Genomic DNA, 27,791 nt, shown 5'->3' on the forward strand with positions numbered 1-27,791 from the left:
CTCTCATAGAAAGCATTCTCTTGAAGTATAGTAAATGTAGCAATGCTCGGAACATGGTTATTTTTTCCCTTTCAATAATATACAAGGAACACTGTTCCTGGCAATGTTATGGATGATGTTACTCTTGAGTTTTAGGGCAGCTGCATGAATTCGTGCAACAATCTATTTAGTTAGTGATAATGAGATTTGCTAATCATTTTACCTTTAAATATACATCTCACAATTCAGCACTATTTTGTGGAAAATTCTAGCAATCAACTTCTTGATTTGCTGGGCAAAATGTTTATGTAAATGAAAAAAATTAATATTTATCCAATGTAATATTAAAACATGCACTTAAAATCTGGTTTACTGCACAATTATGTTCATACCATTAAGGTACAATAAATATTCTTAGTATCTCTACATGATTACTGTACTGCCTACAGTTAGGCAGCTGTAAAGGTTCCTTGTGAGCCCCTTCATTCCCTGGTTGCCATGCTTTCTGCATTTTATTTTCATCAATTTCTTTTGGGCTACTTCACACTTACCAAACCTAACATAACTTTATACTGTTCCAATTTTCACATCACCATCCTTAAGAAAAATCCATCGAAACATTCCAGTAAATCTTGAAATGATGAAGTGGGTTAATTAAAACTAAAGGAGTAATGATTACTTTCAGCACCAGTCATCCCAACACTAAAGGAAAATATTAATTTTATATGTCCATCACATAAAAAGATATAACACTGTATTATAGGCAAATGTTGTGTATCCTACACTTGTTGTATCATATGTAGATTTTGTGTGTCAATACTGACATTATTATCCCTTAGGTAAGAATAACAAATATATCTAGGTATGCCCTGAAAAAAAATTATGTCCTAATTCAGGAGAGTGAAAAGCATTATTATCCAATTACAAAGAATGACAGCATGATGAGACAAGATATGGTAAACTTACACAGCTTGGTGCAACCCTCTACAGTATTAAGTAAGAAAATTAAGTAACATTTAAAAAAGATGACTGCCCTCTTACACTATTGACATTAAACCTGCAGAGCATACCTACCAACAGGACTGAATACAACTAAAGCATGACTCCTCTCATCCAGAACCATCATGTTACACCAATCCATGAAGCAATACAGGTAACACACAGCCATGGATATTCCAGTCAACGTCTCACTGCTTTCCATAGGTACAATCACTCAAACTGAACAAAGTAATGACACACATCTCACTCGAATTCTCTCACAAATGCAAACACTACTGAAACACAGAATGATTACGGTACACCTGCATCATCTCCCCACTCACTGGAAGCTTGAAAGAATAAACTCCAGAATGAATTAAAGCTCAACTTACAATTTTTATTATGGGCAACATTATTAGGTTAGCCACGAATTTCTATTCTTTCTAAACAAGGATAGCACAAACCACCACACACCCTAAAACCCAGGAACATATGTTTAAGATTTTCAGAGCTTTCTAAAGGCCAAGATTCCAAACAGCAAAATGCCTCTAAGGTTTCAAAACCAGAAAAACAAAAACCAACTATGTCATGCCCAAGAACTTTTGAGTAAATGAGCCTAACACATTGGCACTTTTTGTACAAGTTCGTTAACAATGTTTTATGTCTCCATTCAGCCTTTCTGGAGATGCTCAAATTTTGGCATGAGTAGATGCAGTAGTCTTAAATACTAAGGAACTAATGTACAGTAAATGCCATGTGCACACTTCAAGTGCCAAATGGTTAAAGAGACAAGCAGTTACACCAGGAGCTTAAATGGAGGCCAGTACCAAATAACCCCTACTGGCAAGGAAAGTGAAAAGTAAATTAAAGTGTTTAAGCCCACTGTGAAATGGCACTTTGTTTCACTCTGTTCTGGGCATCAAGAATTTAGTAGAGTTTTTCTATATCTTTTGTTCAACCTTTTGGAGTAAGTTCTAAGTTTAGCTATGGTAAATAACTAATTTTATCAGGTTTTCCTAAGGCTAAGGACTGCATACAATGTGGGAGATAATTAGGACTGCATACAATGTGGGAGATAATTACTGTTACATGTCAGAGCCTTAAGGTAAAGAATGAAGAACACTGAAAGAATATAGAGAGAGAGAGAGAGAGAGAGAGAGAGAGAGAGAGAGAAATTTAACGGAAGGGGGGATTACCTTGTTGAGGCCATATTCTGTTCAGACTTCAACACTGCCAGATTGAATAAAAACTGTACCCCGTACCGTTGTCACTGAAATGACCAGCGGCACTGCATCCTGGCCTATCTTACAGGACATGCAGGTGCTCGTTTAACTTACGTTAAAATATGTATACTAGTTGTTCATATTCTGAACTTTTAACAAGGGAGACAGTTCCTCCATGGGTTAAAGGATGCAGTTCAAAGGATGAGGTATAAGCGATCCTACTTGGGTTATACGTTAGTAGAAACTGGAGCAAGGAGCATTTGACACTGGTACTAAGAGCATGGTGGACCACACTGACTACTTACTACAGTTCACTATGATTCTGCCAATATAAACAGACTATGTTAGGGTATTCAAAATAATGAATCCCAAGTCTCTGACTTAGTGCTTTACTGCAATGTCGTTTTCATCTGGTTTGTAATATGAAGATTTTGATTTCTTACAAGTGTGTTCAAATTTGTCCCCACTTAAGGTCGCATTGTTTCTCTGTGCCAAGAAGTGCACTAAATATCTAGCTTATTTTCGTTAAGTCCTCGACTTATGGCGGGGTATCCGTTCCAGCGCTGCGCCGTAAGTTGATTTCTGCTTAAGTTGTGTTTCGCTGTCGTAACTTGATGTTGCATCAAGTTATAATGCTGTAAGCGCCATTAACTTACAGCGCTGTAAGCGCCGTTAACTTGACACCTACTCTTGCTGTTAGCACCATCAATGGTGCTTACAGCGCCGTCAACAGTGCTTTTGGCACCACAACTTGATGCACATCAAGTTAACGGAACTAATAAAATGCTGTAATATCGAATCCGCCATAAGTCAGTGAAGCACTGTATTTGCCTCATGAGTTTGATATGGCAAATAAAAGATGAAAAAAGAGGAAGACCAAGGACTAATCCTTGTGTAACAACAACATGCCTGGGCTAGTATGAACCGCAATGTATTTGATGATACTTTGGAAATCTATTTAAGAGGAAATTGTGTATGCAGACTACTAAAGGTCCACCTATCTTCTATCCAAGAGCACACTGCACTGTATGCAGTGATGAACATTGAGGAAGACTTTGGTAAAGTCAAAATGAATAATGTTAATATTACTGCCCAATTCTATGATCCTAATTATCACCTTTGAATGATCAACTGAGATACCATAGATCTCCCTTGGATGACTGTATGTTGGTTGGTTGGGAAGAGGTCAATTCTGATCAGTGTTTTACAACTGCTTTCCTTATGTTTTTATTAAAAGACATCAAGTTCATCATACAGGTCAGTTTGATTTAGAAAGGATTCTTGTATAAGAGATGGATGGGCTTTTAATTCTTTTTAGCATACTTTCAAAAACAATGCAGTGAAGTGGTCTGGTTAGGGTGCTGACTTTATTCCAAGTTCCTCTTTCCATTTTGATAATTTATGTGAAATTTATATTTTGCAGCATCAGGATGGTCTTGCAACTTTGGCCAAAGAATGTAGCTGCATCATAAATCTTGTGGTTTGGGCCTGGGTTCAAATATGAAAGTAAGATGTGATAAGTATTTCAATGGCGGTTCAAAAGATTCAATTTGTGTTTAGCGGAGCTGTCTTGGAATTTTCAGTTTCCTTTATTTATCGAAATTTGACTCATTGGTTTCTTGGAATCAGTAGTTTGCCGTACCTGTAGTAATTTCATACCTAGGGCAAAATTTGTCAAAGGCATCATAAACTAACATATAATAATCTCAAGCATTTCTGTGTTCAAACTATCTCCAAGTAACTCATCCAAATCACCAGACAACAGGAAAAACTTGAATTTGACCCCACTTACTTACTGGAGTTTGAAAGTATATAAAGGTGAGAGTGAAGCATTCTGGGTATGTTGTACATTGAGAAGTACATTTCCATTTACAGACTTTAACAATGCAAACGGTAGCTGAGATAGGGCGAGATGTGTAATAGTTCTACTATATGAAGGAGGTTAGTAACCTTCTCCTTGGGTCGAATTTGTAGAATGTAGGACATAACTTCTGTATGTGACACTATTACTCAGTTGGTCAGAGCACTAACTGTGGCCAGTACCACAACAAATCAAGAGTAATACTTCACAACATAATGCCGGAAGAGTTTGGCTAAATTTTGTGACCAAAATTGCCCAAATTGAAGATTGTAACTTTTTTTCAGACAAAATACCCAGCTCAGCAGTCAAGTTCGGAATATGGTGCCTCAACCTCATAAGAAGGTTCACATTGAATTTCAAAAGCGACTTCCACTCCAGCAAAGATATAGTTGTTTCATTCCCAGGTCAAATGGATTATAGGATTTTCTCAGAAGTTGACACAATTATTGACCACGGCAGATGTGGTAGTTTGCAATAACTAATGGTCAATGGAAAACAGACAGAGGGAGTGTGTGTATGAAGAATGTTCTAAACTGGTGGAGTGATGATTACCTCATCATAGCCTTCAAATTTTAATTTTTCTTTGTTTCTTTTAGCATCCTGTGATTGCAACTACTACTCTGATAACCACGTACCCAATTCAATGCTTAGGTCAACATAGGTACACAAGGTTTAATGAAAAGGGGCCAGATAGTCATGTCCACCACCAGAATTCCAAGCCAAAATGTCTTGCTAGTGAGGGTTATAAATTAAAATCCTAGATATCTACTGCATCATTCTACTACTTGAATGAAATATGAAGAGGGATAAAGATGTGAGTAGAGGCAGTAATATATATGTACACATAAAAAGAAGCAAGCGCCATTTTTTTGGCATCTTGACATTTGATCCACCTCTGCCTGACTTTGGCTAGCTGACAAGGGAGACGAAATTAATTTTTCAGTACATGAAAACAGAAGTTTATCTATAACTTGACTAGACAATAAAATATTAAATATTGGAGATGGCTGATTTCCAGCTGAATTCTCAGCCCTTGGAATAGTTTGTCATGGAAAAACCTTGACTCTGCCACCAGTTAGCTTTGGGCTTACCTGCAAGCTCCTGGGCTATGTGGGTTTTGGTGTTTCACTCTCCTGGGCTTTACAGTTTAAGCATTATGTTTCTTCTTGATGCAGATACAAGTGGTTCATGATGTGCCTTACTAACAATTCCTCATGACCAAAGTAATGTCTCAATTATAACAAAGCACACGTGATGTCAGGTCCCAGGTTCTGAAACAGAGGTTTCAGCTCAAAATACATTAAAGCATCAATGCCAAATAGAAGGTACACTTTCAAGAGTGATGACTGATAACACTAAGGAAACAGAGAGAAAGTTTCTTTTCTTAAAGAAAATGGATGTTTGCTCATCACAAAAATGAAGCAAAGTAAAACTAACCACAAACGATATTGCTCAATTTACCTGTTTACATACACACAAAGTACATACATTCATGTTATGAGCTACTCTCTACATCTACTAATGACAACCAGCTCTCAAATTTCAGGTTTAATAACCAGAGTACCAACACCTCCCATACATAATAGTATATGTTACAATGTGGTTTTAGCATAATCCTATAACCAACAAAAGGCAGTCCACTCAAAACTCAACTCTAACACCATTCCAGTTAAGGACTTTAATATTAAAAAATGTGTGACAAAAACTGAACACTTTCTGATCTTTAGTTGAGAATCCTAGTGATTAAAGTGTATGCCAGTAAGATTGTTTATGGTCTTTTTTGGGTCTATATCTATTGTTTCTTGTTTTCCATCGTAAGAATTTATCTACCAAAATACAGATAGAGTTAATGAGGGAAAACGTAAAATTTATTCATATGTGAAGAATGTACATAAGTTGTTTTTCCTCACTTAGGGGATTTCAATCTTACATTAAACATTTGTCCTCAGTTTACATGCTCCTAATACTGACTAGTACAGGGTGTCTCCGAGCTGTGGCAGCACCAACTTACGGCGTTTCCGATCTTACAGCACTTTTTTAAATAAAAGAATAGGTATCTAGTTACGGCACTGTCAGCACTGTGTAAGTGGCATTAGCGGCGTCATTAACAATGCTTACAAGAATATCTAGTTACAGCGCACCAAGTTACACCATTAAAGGGGTTTACGGCGCCAAGCACCGACTTACAGCAGAAATCAATGGAACCCCACCCCCGTAAGTCAGGGACTGCCTGTACCATATACTGTAACAGACTTTCCACCATTGTAAGAATATTCCAAAGCCATAAAATTAATGTCCAATTTATATCAAGTTAAATTTCAGTAACTAAATATGAAACAAGTGTACATCAGGAGATCACTATGTACTGTAGTATAAATATACATCACAACCCAACCTAATTCAGTGCATTTTGATAGAGTACCCGCTGTTTGTCCTCAAAGGAGTTACACTCTCATTGTCTCCCCAGTGCTCCAAAAGACAGACCAACTAATTACAAAGAATTCTCTTATAGCTGGTCTCGGCCAGAATAGAAGCCATACACCTTAACCCTTAGTGGACGGATTGAGCTTCAGTGTGAAGTAAAACAGGTTTGGGGAGGTGGACGGATTGCACTTCAGTGTGAAGCAGAATTACGCACCACTGTTATGGTAATAATGATTCGAAACAAAGGTGCCAATACTTCTACATGTTATATATTCACTAATGGCAACTTTTATACAGACGTGAGAGTTAGGCCAGTATCAGTAATGCTTATGACTTCAAGGGGGGAAGGTACTGCATCTCTCTCTCTCACACGAGTATTTATGTAAATTTGCTTGTAAATATACGAAGGGGTTGCGGTTGTTTTTTGTTTTTGTCTTTTACAATGGTATGTCAGTTGTAAATGTAATTTTACAAAGAAAATTGCAAAGAAATATTAGAAAAAGCATGTAAAAGTAAAAAAACAGTTACTGAATCTTTCTTCTTGTAAACTTACGTGAATATTTTACAACAAATATGCAAAAAATGTTACTGCTTTTATTTCTTATCTGTTTTGATACTGTGTGAGCAGTAATAATTTTACAAAATCCAAAAAACTTATTTATTAGAAAAAACATTTATAAGTTGGTAAAAATTTACGATTGTCTTGTAAATGAGGCCCCACAAGGGTTTGTAAATAGTCATTTTCAACTTGTTGCAGGAGGTAGGGAAAATTTTTTAGAATTTTTTTATTTATACAGTGTGAATGTACGTGTCATTCTCTTTCCATTGATGTGATTTTTTTTTATTTTGCCGATCTCAAAGTTTCCCCGGTCTGGGGTGCTGCACATTGATAAATTATGCCATCCCTTAAGGGTTAACCAAATGTCCAAGAATATAATGAAGCTGCTAGTACCGATTCAGTAGACAAAAGAAGCAGCAACAACCTTGCTGAAGTGAAAAGAGACAGGTTACCTTCTGAGATTTTAGGCTTGTGGGAAAACAAACTCTCCTCTGACTTATATATGAGTTCAGCTCTCAAGTCATTTTCTTTCATCACTTGCTTTTGAATGACTGAATACTAGTTTTGGTGACATTTGAAACCTGTGTTTTAGTATTTTTTATTTCTTTATTTTTTTAATATAAATATAAGTATAATGGAGATACAATTTCATTTTGCATCATAAAAAACCCTATGTTACAAACAAAATAAAGTACAAATAAAAAAGTTACACAGATAAGTAGAAAGAGATATGAGGAAGGGGATGAAAATTAAAATGCAGAAAGCACTGTACAGTATTTGGGGGATCATGGACACTGCAAAAAACATAAAAAAATGGCATCTATAAGGCAGCCTTAACATATTTCTTGAAACATGGGAAGAGGGGGAAAAAAGCGAGTTCTACACAATGTGTTCCTGAAGGCTGACTGAGTCTAGTTGCATATACTAACCTGTCTTTCCCCAAATTTGGACAGTCTGATATTTCACACTGCCCAGTCTTTGTACAACCTAAAAAATATAAACAGAGTACATAATGTGCCTTCATGCAGACACAGCATCATTCCTGTTTGTAATTCAATGTCAAGACTTAAACTTGCAATAAGATGTCTTTACAAATGTTATACAAGGTACTCTTGCCTTCCTAAATTAATAGGATTGCTAGTGCTAGCAGTGAGGTTCTCCTAGCACTAAAAATATGGCAGATAAAAAATTAAAAGAATGCATATGGCATACACTTGCTAAACAGTGGGAAGGTGACAACATTCACTGTAAAATCAATTACTCTATCATAAATATAAAAGTGCAAAAGCGATCATACAACAAGATCCAAGAATTAAGTATGTCATGCCATGTGATGCACAATCATGGCTGAAAACATTTCAACATATATAAAATCCTAATTAAATATGGAAAAAACATGAATAACACTAATGATACAAGCAAAGCACATGCACCTCTTTTGTGGATCATGAAAAGGTAACAAGACTTCTTAATAACAAAGCCCCTCTAATCAGTCATGAAATTGCATTGTCCTCTATTTAATACAGAAAATTAAATATTGCAGGCAAGTGCAATTTCTTGCAATTGCCACCACCTCCTAGCTACACAAAGACTGTGGCAACTTGTAGTGTAGCATATTCTTATTCCAAACTATTTAAACAATTGTCTTCCTGACAAGTCTGATAGGTATAAAATACACACAATGATTTCTTTAGTAATATGACTAATCAGCATTATGTGATATCAAATTCCGGGAAAAGCACACAACAACGGACAATTCTATACACCTTATTAAGCGTTCACAAAAGACTACTGCAATGGCTCAAATTTTAACAAAATAATTTACCTTCATTTATTTGTAATTTTCTGTTCTCATATGCAAATGTCCATTGACAAATACATAAACAGTTCAGTCAAATCATTATAATATCCTCTGTATATATGTACATAAAAAAATCACAGTTCACACAAGCATTATGGCCTAACCACAATTTTTTCACTGTCCTCAAGCACTGTAAAATGCATTCTGATAAAAAAATCTATGCAATCATATATCAATATTAATCCATAAAAGTTGTTCCAAAAATTCATGACTATCAAGTATATTATGGGACACTATAAATCTTCCCAATTAGATCTATGATGAACATTTGGGCTGTCATATTTTTCGACTGCAAACGTGAAAAATATTAGTGCAGTCGTCATAATTTTCAATCGAAAAGATAAAAAAGACAAACGAAATGTAAAAATATATTCTCGTTAAAATGTCCTTTTCATCTTTGTGTGCAACCAGGTTTCCAAATGTGTTTAGATAATCATTCTAAGGCTGATATTTGTCTCCTAATAGAGCAATGAACTGTCAATGAAAAAACTGATAAGTTTTAGAAACAAGAATAAACAGAACATGAAAAAAATAATAATCTGGTTGCAAAGCTAAAATAATGGTAGAGGAAGTCTCAAAAATTTGGGTCACAACAGTATCACAGCCTACAAAGACAGAGATGGCAATTTTAAGAAGGTAACATAGTTTGGAGCAGTTAACCTTTAGCCAAAGACCTCGAGTACTTTGTCAATATGGAAGAGGAAATCAGCAGGAGAATATAGTAAAATTGCTAACCAGGAGTAACCCAGTTACATAAAGTAGTTTAACCTTATATGACTTTATCTATCAAATTACTGCTTCAAATAGCCTTTATGCATAATTTGATGAACCGAAAATGTTAAAGATTCAGACAAAATTTTTAAAAGAGAAGTGTCCCTAATACTCGTTATTCACTGCCAACTGAGATTCGGGCATTCACACAAATATATTTGATTGTTAATACTGTATTGTACTCATTTTCTACACACATTAACTGGATCATTATACATAACCAGTAAGTAACCTTGCATTAAATTAGTGTGTCCAATTTTCCAACAGGATAATAACATCTAAAGCCCATACGTCTAACCCCAAAGAAGGATAATACAGACATCAAACTAATGATAAAGACAATTACTTTCCCACCCTTCTACCAAATGGCAGAGTTACGCTTGGTAATTTCTCTCCCGCTGCTCCCTTCTTACAGAGCAGCAATTCTTTTTTTCCTTTCAATTTTACATCCCATTTTTCCTTCCTTTTCCTTTCCTTCACCAACAGATTATGATAAAGTCAAGCTTATCTCCTTTTCATTGTCTTGGAGCACTGTGTGACTCCCACTGAACTTCTGTCTTGAACAAAATTTGTGTAGCTTTTCTCCTCTCATGTCCCTACTATCAATCAAAATGACCCCAAATTCATTCTATCTCTTCCTTCACAACTAGAAAATTAAAATCTTCCACCACAACCATCTTTCCATTTCTAACCTCATATCCTATTGCAGTATTTCTTAAGTTTTTTCATACACTTAATTTACTTCTAAGTGGTCACTAGAGGGAGTATACATTACTAGTGTATCCACAATATCACCTTCAAGTCAGATCCACAAAACTCTGTCCATAACATACTCAGTCTAGAATAGGGTTTTTTGCATTGACCTTAAGTAGAAACAAAGCTCCTCCCAGTACTAACACACTCAAGTATATCCTCCCACTTTCTCTCAACTCTGTTAATCATAAAAGATTAATAACATTAAGTCTCGTCATCTTACAGTTTCTCTACTGAAGAAAATAAAAAACTACACATCTCCGCTGACGAAACAATAACAGCTATATCTCTTTGTCTCACAAATGACATTTCTCTTACATAAATCAGTATCAAACTGCATCCCTTCTAACTTTTTTATACTAAGGAAAAGCGTCCCACCTAATTTTTTTGTACTAAGGAAAAATATGAAAACAAAGCTGTCATAAAACTATGAGAATGAAACCTAGCCTATTAGCACCTTCAGAAAGCATAAAAGACATATCTTCAAGACATCTTTAAGAAGTATCCAAGCAACTATTTCCATGGCAGAAAGCTCTTCTTTTATAAATGGAGAACATTTAAGTGAAACAGCCCTAAAAAAATGAAGTTTAAATGACTAAAAGTATTCGGAAGACCATCTTTACTGTCACTTTTTAAACCACCCTCAAGTGTATTTAGTCCTTAATCAATCACTTCACAGATTTCCTTGTTGGCTGCTACCTCTAATGACAGCAGTCTAAACACTTCATCCCCTCTACAGCTAATTACTGTCAACAATCATAATGCAAATATTCACCAAATATACTGAAGGCCTGTCTTGTAGTGGCTGGAATTCTCTGTCCAACTAAACTACCAAATACACTGCTGTATTCCTATCATTTCATAATAATCATTCAGACATAAAAGTACGGAAAAGAACTGTACTGCAAAGTAACACTATCATTCTCTTGGGAAAGTTAAAAAGAAATTGAAGGATACATCACGGCACAACTAACCAGCATCCACCCACTCCACCCCAAAACGCACACTAACTGTGGCCAAATAGACCTCCAGCATACATTAGTGTAACCAACTGCTTTTCAGTTACTCAGTACAGTGCTGTATTATTTTTCAATACAATAATCATTTTAAAAAAAGCATCAGCATTGACATCATAAAACTGGTCTATCACCTAACCTTGTTTTAAATATTTCAACTGGAATTGAAAATTTATTAACATTTTGTACCTGGATTCATCCTCAGGGCATCCTTATAATGGACTCAGGTTTCACCAATTTGTACCTAACTTCATTATCAGGATATCCTTTTGATGAACTGCAGGTCACCAATCATTGTGAATGAATGGATATCCACTGGATCTGGTCTTGGACCATCCACTGCATCCAGATTCCACATGCAGGCACCATAAGCTTCCTCTTTTCCCACAAAGCCATGAAAATTGTAACTGTATCATTTAGATCCTTACAAATTATCCCACATGTATATGCAAAACAGACTTACAAATGGACAAAATAAAAACTAAGAGTGCAGAAGCCCTAAAGGTGTGGCAAATATTCATGCTAATTTTAATTAATGAAGCCATTTCTTACAACCACTGTCCACAAGTTGACGGATCTGTACAAAAAAAAGGAAACACAAGAATAGAGTGAACCATTAGTTCCCTCAAGTTCTGCAAATAACAGTTTATTAAAGGAAGCTGCATTAAGCTTTCAAAGTCTTAGAGGGGATTCTGATAGCTTATACATACATTGTGTAGGTACACCTTTTTGCATATCACCAGGCCTGTGGAATGAATAAAATACACTTGGCTTAAGTACGTGTAATGACTTATTTTGAAAGTATCAATCGTTTAGCAGAGCTTTTGAACTAAATACCATATGAAATTAATCTTATAGTCTGATCAGAACAAAGAAATGTGAATCAATGAGCCAATATTATGCTAAAAATTAACTAACTACTATGAAGATGTTACAGAAGAATTCTTACTTAAAACACAATATGACCTATCACACAAAGTCCTTTACTTGGGTTTTTATAAATTATATAAGACAGACAGAGCTACTGTCACTGCAAAATTCCAGTAAATTGTGCAGAAAATATCAATCATACCAAAACCATGATACAAGATAGTACAATATTCTACTTTCTAATTTTAAAATCCTCTCTTTAAAAATTCAGCAAACAGCAATGTACAAAAAATATGGTAGGCTTGGTGAAGATTTATAGAATTAGATCTTGATAAATCAGTAACTGCACAGTCTACAAATGGTAACCATCATGTAAATGATGATAATAACAAATATATGATGGAGTAATTACAAGATTAAAAGTTTATCTACATTCCACTTATTCAAGTTTCGTTCCTGGAGACTTTTTTACTCATTTTTCAGATACCGAATACTAATAGTACTGAAAACTTTAAAAAGGCAACTGTTATATCTATTACAGTGAATGGGATATCACTATTACCATTTTTCTATTTTCTTATTAAGGTCATTCTTTTCAGAATCTTCCATAACCAAGCATAGTAGTGACATCTAATTAGAAAAATAAATTATGAGATTTACCTAAAAATACTAATAATAATAATAATGCTGACAGCGTATGTGTAAAAATATCACAAATAATAATAAACATACTGCAGAGATAGTTGGGAAGAGTTGTAGAATTGACAAAACTCAAATTCGATATAAGAACTGTAATGACCCCTAAAAAAAAGCCAAGGCTGTTAAAATTAATCGGTCTGCAGAGTTGCAGTACACAGAATGTGGAATGGGCTACAAGAAATGTTGTGGAAGAAAGGCTACCTTACATTAAATTTCTTGCAACAAATCTTGGATAAAATTTCTTGGAGTGATCCGATCATCTGGAGAGAATACAAGAAACTAAGCTGACTAAAAGACTCAATATATAAGACATCTACAAAGACCAAGGATAAGTTTACTTGGGTAAGGACAGCAAGAGCTAGAGAACAAATGGGTTTTAACATACCCAAAACATGAATATGCTCCATATACCATAGGTAAATGGTGCAGTATATGTCCAGCAATTAATGTGCATCTGGTGCGCCTTTTGTGACTGTGTATAGTGGTTATTAGTCTGAGAACGATTTTCTATAAATGAAGGTTTATCCTTCACTCAGCTGGATGAGACTGAACACAGTAATGTGTGTTGTCTTGTTTTCCTCTAATGCCACCAACTCTTGAAGCAAAAAAATTTCTAGTGAAAAGCAAACAATAATGCTGATAAAAAAAACAATATAAACACAATGTATTGTGCAGTGAAAAAGTACTCCCGCCAAGTCACAAAACTCTGTGAACAATTCATGGAGCCTATATAAACCAACAAAACACAAGTGGAAACATTATACACAAATTTGTATTAACAGAAAAGCAGTACAACCAACCACTGGTTTCCATAAACATATTACAGTACTACTACATATTTCTAAAAACGTGGCAGCAATATTAATCTTGATGCCATTTAGTCCAATTACACAACTGTATTTGGGAAACTAGAATCTACATTTGGTACTTGCTTGTATTCTGAGAGAGAGAGAGAGAGAGAGAGAGAGAGAGAGAGAGAGAGAGAGAGAGAGAGAGAGAGAGAGACTGACTAAATACTGTATACTACTTTATATAAATACAGTATAGTAACACAAGCATAACAGTACACATACCAATAATTTGTAAGGCTTAAGAGCATGACCTGACTACTCCCTGCAATAGTATTCAAGTCTTGTTAAAAATTAATTGTGATGGCTCACACAGCTCCCACAGCATGAATTCTAAACAAATAGTAACTGCAAAAATCTTCAAACAGCATACTGCATGCCTGGAATTATTCAAACAGCATATCGGATGTCTAGAATTAATTGTACACTGACTGCTTAATGGAATGGCATTATTTTCTTTTATTGCTTGTTGACTGGCTATTTTTTATGGTATACTGATGGTTATGGAATTTAAAATATATTAAAAACTAAATAACTAAAATTAATGTGTTAAAGTTAACCAAAAATTTTCTACAGATGATATAATTTGCAGTTATCAGAATTTCAAGCCAAAACATTTACATGGCTTCAAGTGACATCATCCAAATCTCGAAAAGTTAATAACTAGCTCCCAAAAATGTAGCTACCTACACAGCATACCATTAGTACCTCTTTTTATCAAGATCTTTGAGAAATGATCAGACAGCAACTGCTGAACACCTCCAACATTACAACATGGCTTTATCCATGGAAGACCTAAGGTATTGCATCTGATGAATCACACCTAAGGTACCTCAGCTACTAAATAAAAAATAAACTAATCATAATGCTAGTACCACACAGCAACATTAACTCTATTTCAGCTCTGCTAAAGCTTTTAAAAAAATTGATGATTTCCTGTTATGCAATATGCCCTCCCCACCCAAAAATAAGGGTAAATGGGTCCCACTGGAACCTTTCTATTAAATTTCCTTTCAAATTAGATGATTCAAATATCAGCTAATGGGGAATTATTCATTATCACAAGAAACAAAATCTTAACAAGCTCTCATACACAGTCGTCTTGGGTATAAAACACTTTTTCACAAATCATATCAATGCCAAGAGAACATTCTGGGTGACACTATTCAAGTTATAGATGACCAACGAAGGTAATGTATTTATGAAAATATTCATACCCAAGCAACTCAAATAAAGAAATGAGGAAATATAACAAGTGGTGTACTGTTTATAAGAAAAGGACAGATTCACATATTGAGTGAGGTCATATCCACTGTATCATAGCAAAACCACTTACTTGCTATCACTTGGTTTCAGAATAGGGCCTCTACATATACTTAGCCCAAGTTAGAACAGTCTAAAACCCTAGCTTAACCTTCCAATGTACAGTACTAATTTATCACAGTTTGACTATAAACACAAACACTGGGGCATGTTCAGCCATTCAGCAATAATGACCCTGAACAGTAGGAGTAGGAGTGGCTGGACCGCACGATAGAAGAAAGAAAGAGGGAATGGAGGTAATGTAATAAAAGGCTAAAAAGTGGGTGCAGCTTGAGGCCAAAGGGACAGGCCAAACAACCGTTAATATTACTGTCAGTGCATGTTGCGAGGTGCACGCACTGCAGCACTATTCCCCAATGGGGCTTCCAATTTATACAGTATCAGCAGATGTAAAAACAATATGCCTTTTCAGTAAAAAATTATATGTCCATTAAACAAAAGTTTTATTTGAAATAGATCTATGAATACTGCAAGCTAAATGTCATACTTGAGGGCTTCACTGGGTGGCCTATCTTTTGTCCAAAATTCATCATCTAGCAAATGTCTAATTGCACTGCAAAGTATCCTCATCTTTCCCCCATCAAAGTCACAAAAATCTTCTTACATTGCTCATTTCTCTAAAATCCCTTGCACAGTACTAAAAGTTATTTTACAAAAATAATAATAAAAAAAGACAGCACAAGCCTAGTTAGGCTGTTTTTGTAACAGCAGCACCACATTACAGACATGACAGTCCTGCAGTAACTTCCCATTCTGTCTATCTAATAATCTTATATAATGACAGTTCTACAGTACTCTCTCTCTCTCTCTTATATTTCTCATTTACCAGTATACATATAACAGTTTTGTCACAATTGATATCTCTCACATTTTTGTTAATGACAATTCTCTCTCTCTCTCTCTCTCTCTCTCTCTCTCTCTCTCTATATATATATATATATGAACATTAGTTTGTTGCAAGTTGAAAAAACACACCGTAGTAGTATGACCATTACCCCTTCCACTTTCCCAACTTCCTATATATCAATGAGCCAATTAGCACACAATATATACACTATGCCAATCAGAATATTACAAAACTGAGTGCACTTGCCTGGTTGAGGAAAGGTTATTAGACCAAGATTTGCCTTCCCACTCCAGTGTTTGATCTTTGCTTGACATCTAATGCATACACACTATACAATTTCAACTGAACTTCTGCAATCTCAAGCAATTTAATGCAGCTACCATTTTGCACTGAAAAAGTGTAATGACAAGTCCTGGTATGTTAAAGATCAACTTTATCATCAAATTAACTGGCATCTGGCTGTAATATACCATGTTACTTACTTCCTTCACCTTCTAAGAATACAGGTGTGATGAAAAAAGATCAAGGCTAGTATGCTTTTTTAGGCAAATGACAAACAACTGTGTAGACAAAACAAATCAAAACCAAAATTAACATAATGTCTAGAAAATGGACATACAGTATAACTGCTCAAGTACAACAATGCTACAAGGGGCCAAGTATATACCATTGATACACTGAGCATTACCTTTGAATAATGCTGGCAACTGGTGAATAAGGTTCCAGTGCATTGGCATATAATTTATTCTTGTACCATACTTGTTTAAAATCTTTAGGGCTTCATGAGAGTAAGCTCCAAATCCAAATGTGACTTTGTCATAACAGGTGGTTTTAACTTGAGTGACAAACATCAAATTGGTCAATTTTGTATTGCCTAAATAACCTATCAGAACCATCTAGCCTAACGCTGGGGAATTATTGCACCACAAAATCTGCAGACTAGCATAACCCCTGCAACAGTTTTGTATATTTATGTATTTCGCAGTAAAACAAGCTTTACACATTAGCTTCAAAGGCACCTAACCCAAAACGGGCCTGAAATACCAATGTCATCAGCGAGTACATGGCCCATCCAGCTTGTGCATACTGCCACTGAGGGTGGCCTAAGTAACCCAAGTTCTATGCCTATAGAAACCTCCAGAAGCAGCAATATGATTAATTTAAATTTATAAAAATTTTGATGCAAACATGATTCTAAAGCATATGTGCATTTGAATTTGCATATAATTCAAGTTTTAAGAAATAATTTCATGTACAAGTTGTAACACCGAGGGCACTGGCGCAATTTAGACCCTACTGCCTGACCCTGACTAGACCTGGAGGTCGACTAAGCCTAACAGCAATGCAACGAATTTCTGCCACCCTCAAGCACATACTCCGATTAAGCGAGGTAAAATTAATACATCCAACATGTGAAAGCATCTATCACACCGTCCTCCTCCACCGCCTTCTACAGGTTGTTGCAAAACAACGCATTTTGCAAAGGAATCTCCCAACGAATGCCTTCAGCTTGGCAACAAAACCTCCTCCTGATGTTCAAGGGCGAATGCCGCCACAAAGTCAACGATAATTCATGCATTCTTTCCACAAAGCGAAGAACAACACGTGAGAACGCAGAAGCATCACAACATTACGAAGACGGTCAGAAGTTAGGGCGAATTATTCGTCGTCGTTCAACAGTTTGTACGACTTTGCATGGGTCGTCATCATCATCACCATCACCAAGCAACAGCTGGAGTCGAGTGACATTAGTCCAGGGAGAACACTTAAAAATGCAAGTTTTAACCTAACCCAGCGTGCAATTACCTATAAAGTATGACTGCGAAATGACGACCTTCCCAAAAACGAATACATTCATAGAAAAATGCAAAATATTCTCAGGATTTCCAGGTGAAATCAGCGGAATAAGTCAAGCGTCCGCGGACTGATCTCAGGTCGCGGCAATGGAACGAATTTTCACAACATTTCCACCGGACTGTCAGCGCTGACCGTGAAGCTGACCAGACCATAGACATTAGGTGTAGCTTTTCACTTACCAATTCTTCCTCAGGGTAAAGATTTGCTGCCATTTTGGTACATCCTGTCTATGAGAGGAAGTTCACCTAACAGCTGAGCATCGCCATTACACTGAGCTGTTAAGTGAGTCAATTCTTAGAGAACGACCCTAAAGAAGCTGTATAGGAAGCCGACGCCATGAGGAATAAAGGCAACGAGTCACCCTAATACTTTTATTCTAATTTTTTCATTATGACATTTCCAAGTAGAGCAACATAAAAATAAATTTACCATATATGACTTTATTAGCAGGGACCGTGTCAAAATACGTACTTATCAATTCCCGCAGAAGATTTAGCAAAGCAGCATGCACCATCTGTTGGTCATGGCAGTAACTATGCATGCTGACTGCGGACTGGAGCAGCACCGTGCGAGATCAACTGAAAATATGAACTCTGCCAACTTAGCTTGTTATCTTACATTTATACAATCACTTTTACGGTATCTTCTCTCCTAGAATATCGCATATAATATAAAACAGTGTGTGGTACTTACTTATCTTTTTTTACGAAGCATCCCCAACTACTGGATATAGCTCCTTGATATGTGTATAATATATATATATATATATATATATATATATATATATATATATATATATATATATATATATATATATATATATATATATATATATATATATATATATATATATATATATATATATATATGTGTGTATATGTATGTGTGTATGTGTGTGTATGTGTGTATATATATATGTATATATATATATATATATATATATATATATATATATATATATATATATATATATATATATATATATATTATATATAAATATATGTATATATACATATACATAATGCGTGTATGATATATATATACATATATGCATGTGTCATAGAAAGGAAAACAGGAAAGGAGCCAGAGTAAAGCAACATTACATTTATTAAAAGTAATAATTAAACAACTCATTGCATGTACACAATAACACGTGGTGGAGAAGCAGTCAAAAACGATGTGTAATCATACAGAAGTATGCTTAAAATCGGGTAGTGAGTCAAAGCCTTATCTGAACATTCGACCTTCTTGGCCACGTGCAGTCACAACAATTTTGACAGCTTTGAACCATTAAAGTAGTGGTGCAATAAAAACAGACTATGGTGGACTAAGTTTCGTGCGAATAATTGGTACATGTCACAATCTACTAGTTATTCTTTCATCTCCAAACCTGATATTACCACCCTTTTGGTAAAACACTCAATTTCAGCAGGGATGCAAAAATAAGTGACTCATGGCAACCAGCAATACAAACATTATATAAGCAAGACATTGTAATAAATTAAGTTCTTATATAATAATTCAATTCTAAATAAGTACGTTATTCTATAAAAACAATTGGAAAGACATAACTACACTCATAAATGCAGTAATCCCTCGCGATACCCAATAATGATGCACGCTCAGTCTAGATTACAACAGACTGGGTTTTTTTATGATCCCAAAATTCTTGTAATTTTCAATGGATTCTTAATTTACTTTTTATAAGAATATTGATAGGATGGAAACTTTCACGTGAAGGAAAGGTATTTTATATTCTCTCTCAAACACGTAACTGTAGATTCTCAAAGGTTGTTTAAATCTAAGGGGGAAAGATTGCAACAACACTCCATCTTTCTCAACATCTGGCAAAATTTTGTACGCTTAACTCATGGATTCTTAGACCCAGAGTAGTGATTTCCAAGTAAAGATATAATTTGTCAGCAGGGTTTACTTACAGAAGCATCAAGTGCCACTAGATCTTTTAACGCTTAGTACTGCTTGGGTTGTAGACCTATAATAAATTGATGCACCGTCCACTCTTCCTTAAACTACCTGCCTGTAAAGTAACACTTTGTTCTCTCAAGGTAACTATAAGCAGATATTGTAATGCCTGATACTTTACCTTATGAGTATAATCACTGGATTCACAATAAGAATAGAAACCCAGAAAAGTATATGCGTAATAAATCTGACTTAATTCTACAAAACTCTGCAGAACAGCTTCAAATATCTTAAAAGGTACATGAGAGAGGTTTATATTTAAAATGGTGAGAGTGAGGTAATTTAGTTTACCTTACATTTTTCTATCAGAACTGGGTCCTTCGTTGTTTACAGTCCTGATATTGACCTCTGAACTCTGGAGTACTTCGTGATATGTCATAGATTGCATCATAGAAAATGTGACAAATGTGTGTCATGGAACGCTTAATATTCTTATGCTAAACTATTATAAACTTACATTGCATAACAATTCCTTCTCCCTTAAGGGAGAATGCACTTATTTTACCCATTTACACATTATATATCCAACCTTTCTGAGGAATTTCCTCAGGTGTTTTTAATTTGAAACCTTGCACCAACTTCATCTTACTGTAAATTCTTCAGAACTTTCATATGAATCATTACTTTCTGGATTCCTTTTGGCAAATCATCTCATAACTGATTTGTGACGTTTTACAATAATTTCTTTGAGTTTCCTGACCTATACGTAATCTACCACGTTCACATTTCTCGATATATGAGCATTCAAGCACTCGTGATCTTAGAGGAAAAGTATCTAACTGCGTCTTGGTCTTCTAATTGCTTATAGCCTTTCTTTACATTTTTATAGATGTTTGGTAAAATGAAGTCAGGTTGATTTCTTAGCCTATTGTTCACGAAAAGAAATGAAGGTGATAACCCTGTAGCAGCAGGTGGAATTCTCTTATAAGCTAGGAGAAACTCGGAAATGTTAGACAAATGATGTCGTTTGCCTTCCTATACATCTCTCGTGAAAGTTTGCACATTTCAGAAATTCTTAAACTCTTTTGAACCAAACTGAGGTGCATTATCTGAAATAAGCCATTTAGGATGACCATGAGTAGTTTACATAGGTTTCAGTATACTGGAATAGCACCATAGGTGAACAATGTGTCTAAGGCATTTGGCTGTTTGTTTTATCTACCCCTAACTGTTAGACGAATGATTCAGCATCTCTTTGACAGAATTGTATCGCAGCTATGAAGGTAAAGGTATTATTTCTAAAATTTTCCCTCCCTTCTGTATGCTTAGTCAGTGAAAAACTATTACAATAGATGAGTTTATACTACAACTTAGGGATACAAAAGTAGCTTCTTAATCAAAAACACTGTCTCTGATTGGACGGTTATGCCGAGCTGGTTAGCCGTCTCTGAAGACTAATCCTCCCTTTGTATGTCCACGTGTGTATGTATATGAGCGTTTGTTTATGTGTGTGTGTGTGTGTATGTGTGTGGTTATGCTGATAATTAATTTTAGGCTTAACTCCTAAGGCATGAAAACTTGTATGAAAGATTTCTGTACACTTTTGCTAAACATGCAGGCACCAGTTGTGACCAAGACCATTCCTGAACGCCTAGTCTGAGAAATGTTCAACTGAAGAGAATGGAAAGTGTGAACGTACCCTCCTGAAAGAGTAATTTTGGTCAAAGATTTGTTTGTTATTTTAGCTCCTTTCAGTCGTCGTGGAATGGACAGAGTAGTTTTGTCCACGTTATTTACCCTTCAGCACATTTTTGAAGGCGACCAAACTCAGAGGAGATTTTCCCAGGTGCTTTCTTTTAAGATAAAGGGTGAGGAGGAAAAAAGTTAATAGGAAATATTTCACCTGTTATCATTCCAGTGGCAAAATTAGAGAGAGAGAGAGAGAGAGAGAGAGAGAGAGAGAGAGAGAGAGAGAGAGAGAGAGAGAGAAGTAACAACAGCATTCAGAGATACCCTGATGAAGGTTCCTGTTTGCCAAAAGTTACATTCCTGTGTCTCCCCAAATCTGACCACTGTTTTGCCGCCTTTTGGTAAAATTTTCATTAAAAAAATCCTCTTATTATAACTTTTCCGGTAATCCACCCAACAAACAAACGAACAAACCAGGCATACCTAAGAACATCAATGGTAACAAAAAAGATATTGTCCAAGAGCCAAGTTTTGGCTTGTGAGACTCGACGTATGTGCGTTTGAGTTTTTTTAAGCAAACTCTGCGAGCTGATCAAACTAACGCTTGAGGATATAAAACTTTTTTCAGCTGATAGCAGAGAAACCTCAGCTGAGGTTCAGGTTAAGTTTTAGCTTTCGGCATCTGTCGGGTTCGAGGGCCATTTCTGTCTCGTCATCACCAGCAGCGCGTGAGAAGTTAAGTGGTCTTTTGTACGTGGTAAACCTGGTAGATTCTACTCTATTGAATCTGCTTTGACACATTCATATACTCGTACCTTTCTTATGTGTATTATTAAGCTGGTCAGTCACGGGAATAGGTGATAAAACTATACTGTCGAGCTAAGGAAGAACAATCATGTAATAGTGAGTCTAAACTTTAGACTAAAGGGCTTTCTAGAACTTAAACTGAATTTTCGTGAATATTAAGATCAAATCATCCTATGAAAGACATCATCATTATGGAAAAGAGATACATTTTGCAAACCGCAAAACTTTATATAATCTCTTCTATTCTGTTCTAAAAAAAAAATGATAAATTTGTCATGCATTATGTACCGTTTACCGTTGTCACTTAATGCGGCTACACCCCGTGAACGATTGAGATTCACGGAGTTGTCCAATGAAGAGTAAAGTATTTTGGAGATATCTAACGCTTTTATACAGGAATTTCCACGTAATTTTATCCTCCTTTAACAGCAGCCGAGGAGACTTACATTTGTGACTTCAATTATTGGTCTAAGAATAAACCACTGATGTCACGCTCTACGCGCCATGACATCTTTGGCGATTTTGTTCTTTGTATTTCTGTCGTCTTTACTCTCCATTATTATGAAGAAGAAGAAGAAGAATTATTGCTTGTATTCAATGACCGTATTCTACGTAGTCGAATGAATCTTATGAGAGTTTTGCGTCGTATTATTTGAACGTCGCAGAATATATCATTCTGAACATTTTCACGTTTCTTTTTTCGTTATCTTTCTCTGTTTCTAAGAGATACAGTTCGAGTGCCGCAAAAATTGGATGAATAATAACATTATAAAAAGGAAAGGAACTAAAAAGACATAATTCAAATGTCGCATCAGGTTTATTTATCCGTCGGAGAAGCTAGGGCTGTTTACTCGATGTCTTTTATCTTAGCGGAGGTCTATCAAAAGGCGACTGTTATCGGGCCCTTATCAGATACCGGAGACGTTAAAGTAAATAAACAGATTACTCTGTACGGAAATACCTAGATGTTTTGTGTCAGGATGAAAAATTCTGTCTGTGAAACACGCAGCACTTTCGACTGATACCTCAATGTTTGCGTAAGGTGTTATGCCTGATGAAACCACTCGTAGGAAATTAAAAGAAAAAAATAATAATCAGCCACTGTGTAAGAGCCTTCTTTTAGATGGCGCAATGGTAAGATAAAATTGCATATAGATTCCGGACTACTTAAATAGTTCTTCGTCGGTTCACCTCTGATACGCAATACGCGACAGGAAACGCTCAAAAAGGATTTGACTACTTGCATTATGCAAGGAAAAGTTAGAACGAATGATGAGCACACGTGAAGGCTTGAGAGGAAAGCTAAGGAAGTATGAACATCAAACGAGATAATAAATTGACGAAGCATGAATATCTTACGAGATAAAAAAAAATGGACGAACCGTAGGCCTAAACATCTAAAGAGATAAACGAAAATGAATGGACAAAGCATCAGCATTTAACGAGGTAAAAAAAATAGTTTTCATAAGAGAAAAAGGTCTGAAATAGACTGAAGTGGACATAGGCTGATTTGAACACTGGAATGATAGTGCAAGCTTAACACTGTCAGAAGAGCAAAGGGAACTGTTTATTTTATCAATAATGCCTTCCTTGTTTAAAGTAAACACCGTTTATTTAGGTGCGATAAAAAGATTAAGTAGGAAAAAAATGTTAGTATTGATAATGTTTATGGTGAAATCCACAAGAAATAGGTCTATGTTCATGTAACAAAACAATATGAAATAACGTGATGGCTATGTAAAACTATTTAAAACGTCAAAAAATGAGGCAATAATATGGTGGCAACCTTCCATTAAAAACACCTACAGACATGACTGATGATGGTGGTAAAAACATGAAGAAAAAAAGGAAATAAAGAAATAATATTATGATGATTGCACTGATAAGCTTGTTATTGTAAACAGCACGATTTTTATATTCTTTGGTGTATATAATTAGGCTCTAGTCTGACTTACCGAAAATTACCAGAATATTCTGAGTGCACCATTTCTCAGGAATACATTAAAGATGTTGGCATTTTTTATGATATTTAGTCAGCGCAGAGTTGATTTATTCTTTTTAAATAGTAATTTATTTTTGTAATGTTTATTTATTTTCAATGAAAATTTCTTTATTCGTGTTGTGGTACTGAATAACCTAAGGGTTCTAGAGCCGGGTCATTAGACCAAACATCCATAAATCTATCAACCGAAGTGATTTAATGTGGTGCCAAACTGAAAAAAGGATAATCCCCTTCGGGTTCTGGTGACATAAAAGTTTGTCATGACTTTCCAAAACTTGAAGATTCTGCTGGAAGATGTGAAGTACAGAGCCTCAGTCAAGCAAGTCTGGGTCACTGGGTTCCTCAGCTGAGCACAGAGGAGACAGTCTTTAGAGAACAGTGGGCTCCGGACTCCCAGTGGAAGTATCAGGAGCCCTCTCTACCAAATTGGTGAGCCTAGACTTCTTAGGAGTTCCCAGATGCCTAAATTAAGGATCTTAATATAGTTAAATGCTGGAAATATTACACACAACCCTAATCTTATTTTCTGAGATCCATTCTAGACAACTTTCACCACAAGTTCGAGGAGACAAAAAAAAAAAAAGAAGAATTGCATAAGCAGAAGTTGAGTTAACTAAGCAAGGCATCAAAACAGTAATGAAGTTAATTAAACAAGACGTCAAAACAGCAGCTGAGCTAATCAAACAATGCTCTAGAGATAAAATACAGAAAAGATATCAAAACAGAAAGAATGGGTTTAAAAATAGAAGATAGTCTGCTATTAGCTGATTCCACTGAGATGCTGGAGCTCAACTTTTGGTTTAAGTATTAACTAACTTATTGATGCTGAAGCAGCTTTAAACTTCAATAAAAATACTTCGGGGAAGATCTTCTCTAGAACTGGCCCCCGCCCCCTTCCCCGCCACGCACACACACACACACATATATACATATATATAATGTGTGTGAGTGTGTGCGTGTACGTGTGTGTGTATGAATGTATATGTATATATATACATATATATCTATATATATATAATATAGTCATGGCATTGGTGAGTAATTAACTTCATAATAATAATTATTTTTTCCCAAAAATCTAGGATTTTTGTAAAGTAACTTGTATTTATTCAATATTAGGTTTAATCTCTTCATTGCTTTGCAAATCAAACTTCTTTTATTAGTTCGATTCTAGGCAATTCACTGAAAATATACCATATCAACTTCTTTTGTCTTACTTTAAAGTAAAAATAATGACTCAGTTTTCACTGGTAGTTTCTCTCTCTCTCTCTCTCTCTCTCTCTCTCTCTCTCTCTCTCTCTCTCTCTCCTACTACTTTCGAAGATTTGCTTTCCTAGATTCTACCACAACATCTATTTCTCTCGGGGATCTATCCACATCAGAACAATTAGTCATTTCTGTTTATGCAGCGCAACTCTTAAGGCTCGGATAAGGTCAAGACATCGTTAGGAACTTCTCAGAGGACAAGGACCTCCCCTTTTCCTCCTTCTGATCACCAATACAGTACCAATGGGTGTGTGAACTGTCTTGCCCATAACAAAATACAGGAAGGTGCCCCTTGAAGATGCTGATCGCCAGAGCAGAAAGAACATATGTGAGGCGAGAAGAAATGTCAAGTGACAGAGTCACTGGATATTTTAATGTCATCCCATCCTCCCAATGATTGCACATATAAATTTCCGCCTGAGTAGCTTACAAAGACGTATGGAAGGAACGTCAAAGAAATTACTGTATACCGGTTCATCTTGATTCCGTGGGCTGACAGTGATTACTAGCCATGTTACGCTACACTCTTTAAGAATGATGTTCAGCATCCTACTTGATCGTGTTGTAAGAAATTGTTCATTAGAAGAACCAATACAATCCGGATTAGTTCACGCCTTCATGAGAACAGATTCCTGAGCACTGACCAGTGCAACAGCTAAGTAAATTGAGTTTCTGGAGAGAGAGAGAGAGAGAGAGAGAGAGAGAGAGAGAGAGAGAGAGAGAGAGAGAGAGAGAGAGAGAGATATAATTAATTTGTTATTAACCTTAGCTTATGAAGTATAACTACTAATACATTAAAGAGCTCAACTTTCCATTGTCTATGCATGACTGCTGTAGTGTCTCATGGAGCCTTGCTGTAAGTTATCTCTGGAAAATTTATTCTTGTTAAGCAATTTGCTATGTCTATGTTATGCGCGTTTTAAAATTTACAGCAACACTAAACGAAAGATATATTAGCTTCTGAGAGGTTCCCTAAATCAACTGCAATTGCAGTTTCAGACGTAACAAGCAACTTCACTTCTCCCATGAGTGCAACAGTCAGTTGTTTTGTCAATTAAATATGAATGATCGAATTCAGGCGCCGAATGTAGTTAAAGCATTCATTTTGGAAATAAAATTCTTGTAATAAATCTGTTCGCTCATCTAAAATCGACTGATCATTGGCTACTGTTCAGTTGATTGTTCTTTTTTTTATTAATCACTTGAATTTTCTGTGGAACTTGACTGACTTTTGTTCATAAAAACAACCGTGTCTTACTCGAGAGCGAGACATTCTGATTGAGTGTGTTGTGATAGCGCCTGTTACGGTTGAAGATAACCGCGGAGCGTCAGACAGTAAATTTGTCTAATGGGTATAATTTTCAAAACAAACAATATGTTTTGTTTAACGTTTAGAAGTCTCTGTTTATTGCATTTCTAATTTTATTTTTGCAGCTAGCCCACGTAAAATATATATATATATATATATATATATATATATATATATATATATATATATATATATATATATATATATATATATATATATGTATATATATATATATATGTATGTATATGTATATATATATGTATATATATATATATATATATATATATATATATATATATATATATATATATATATATATATATATATATATACACATTGTTGAATTTTGCGTTGATTGCATTTCTAATCTTTTACATCCAGCCCGTGTAAAAGATAAATATATATATATATATATATATATATATATATATATATATATATATATATAAATTATATATATATATATATATATATATATATATATATATATATATTTAAAAATATATATATAAATATATATATATATATATATATATATATATATATATATATATATATATATATATATATATATATATATATATATATATATATATATGTATATACATGTACATCTTTAGCATGGACTGGATGTAAAAGATTAGAAATGCAATTAAAACAAAATTCAACAATTTATATGTATGTATATATAATATATATATGTATATATGCAAGAATGAATTTATTGATGAAGCCGATATCATATGCATTAACAATAAAAATACAATGCCTGAACTTGAAGAATTGAAATCGTGTAAAAGACTGTTGGATAAAAGACTGTCTGGTATTAATTCCCTGTGTACTGCCTGAAAGTCTAGGAAAAGAGGCCAATTTACGACTAGATATTTGGGCAAACTGCTGGATAAAAGTGAAAGATCTGCGTAACC

General features: G+C 35.1%; 1 protein-coding gene across 15 annotated transcripts in view; it reads right to left on the bottom strand.

Annotated features, from left to right (window-relative positions):
• Ptpmeg2 (Protein tyrosine phosphatase Meg2) overlaps positions 1–18,177 on the bottom strand; it is a 191,220-nt gene extending 173,043 nt beyond the window's left edge. For 4 of the 15 annotated variants that reach the window (XM_067087959.1, XM_067087958.1, XM_067087948.1 and 1 more), the window contains exons 1-2: positions 18,049–18,143; positions 12,136–12,170 (exon numbers count right to left, since the gene is read on the bottom strand). Coding sequence is in view for 7 of the 15 variants with exons in the window: in XM_067087948.1 (XP_066944049.1) it covers positions 12,136–12,160 (25 nt within the window). In the remaining 8 variants the exon portion in view is untranslated. Of the gene's footprint in view, positions 1–5,132; positions 5,313–12,135; positions 12,171–18,048 lie in introns of those variants that run through there. The other 11 variants (XM_067087947.1, XM_067087943.1, XM_067087960.1 and 8 more) reach the window with 10 other exon arrangements.
• Between the last annotated feature and the right edge of the window lie 9,614 nt (positions 18,178–27,791).

The sequence above is a fragment of the Macrobrachium rosenbergii genome, chromosome 44 (assembly GCF_040412425.1).
Source record: "Macrobrachium rosenbergii isolate ZJJX-2024 chromosome 44, ASM4041242v1, whole genome shotgun sequence".
NCBI lineage: Eukaryota > Metazoa > Arthropoda > Malacostraca > Decapoda > Palaemonidae > Macrobrachium > Macrobrachium rosenbergii.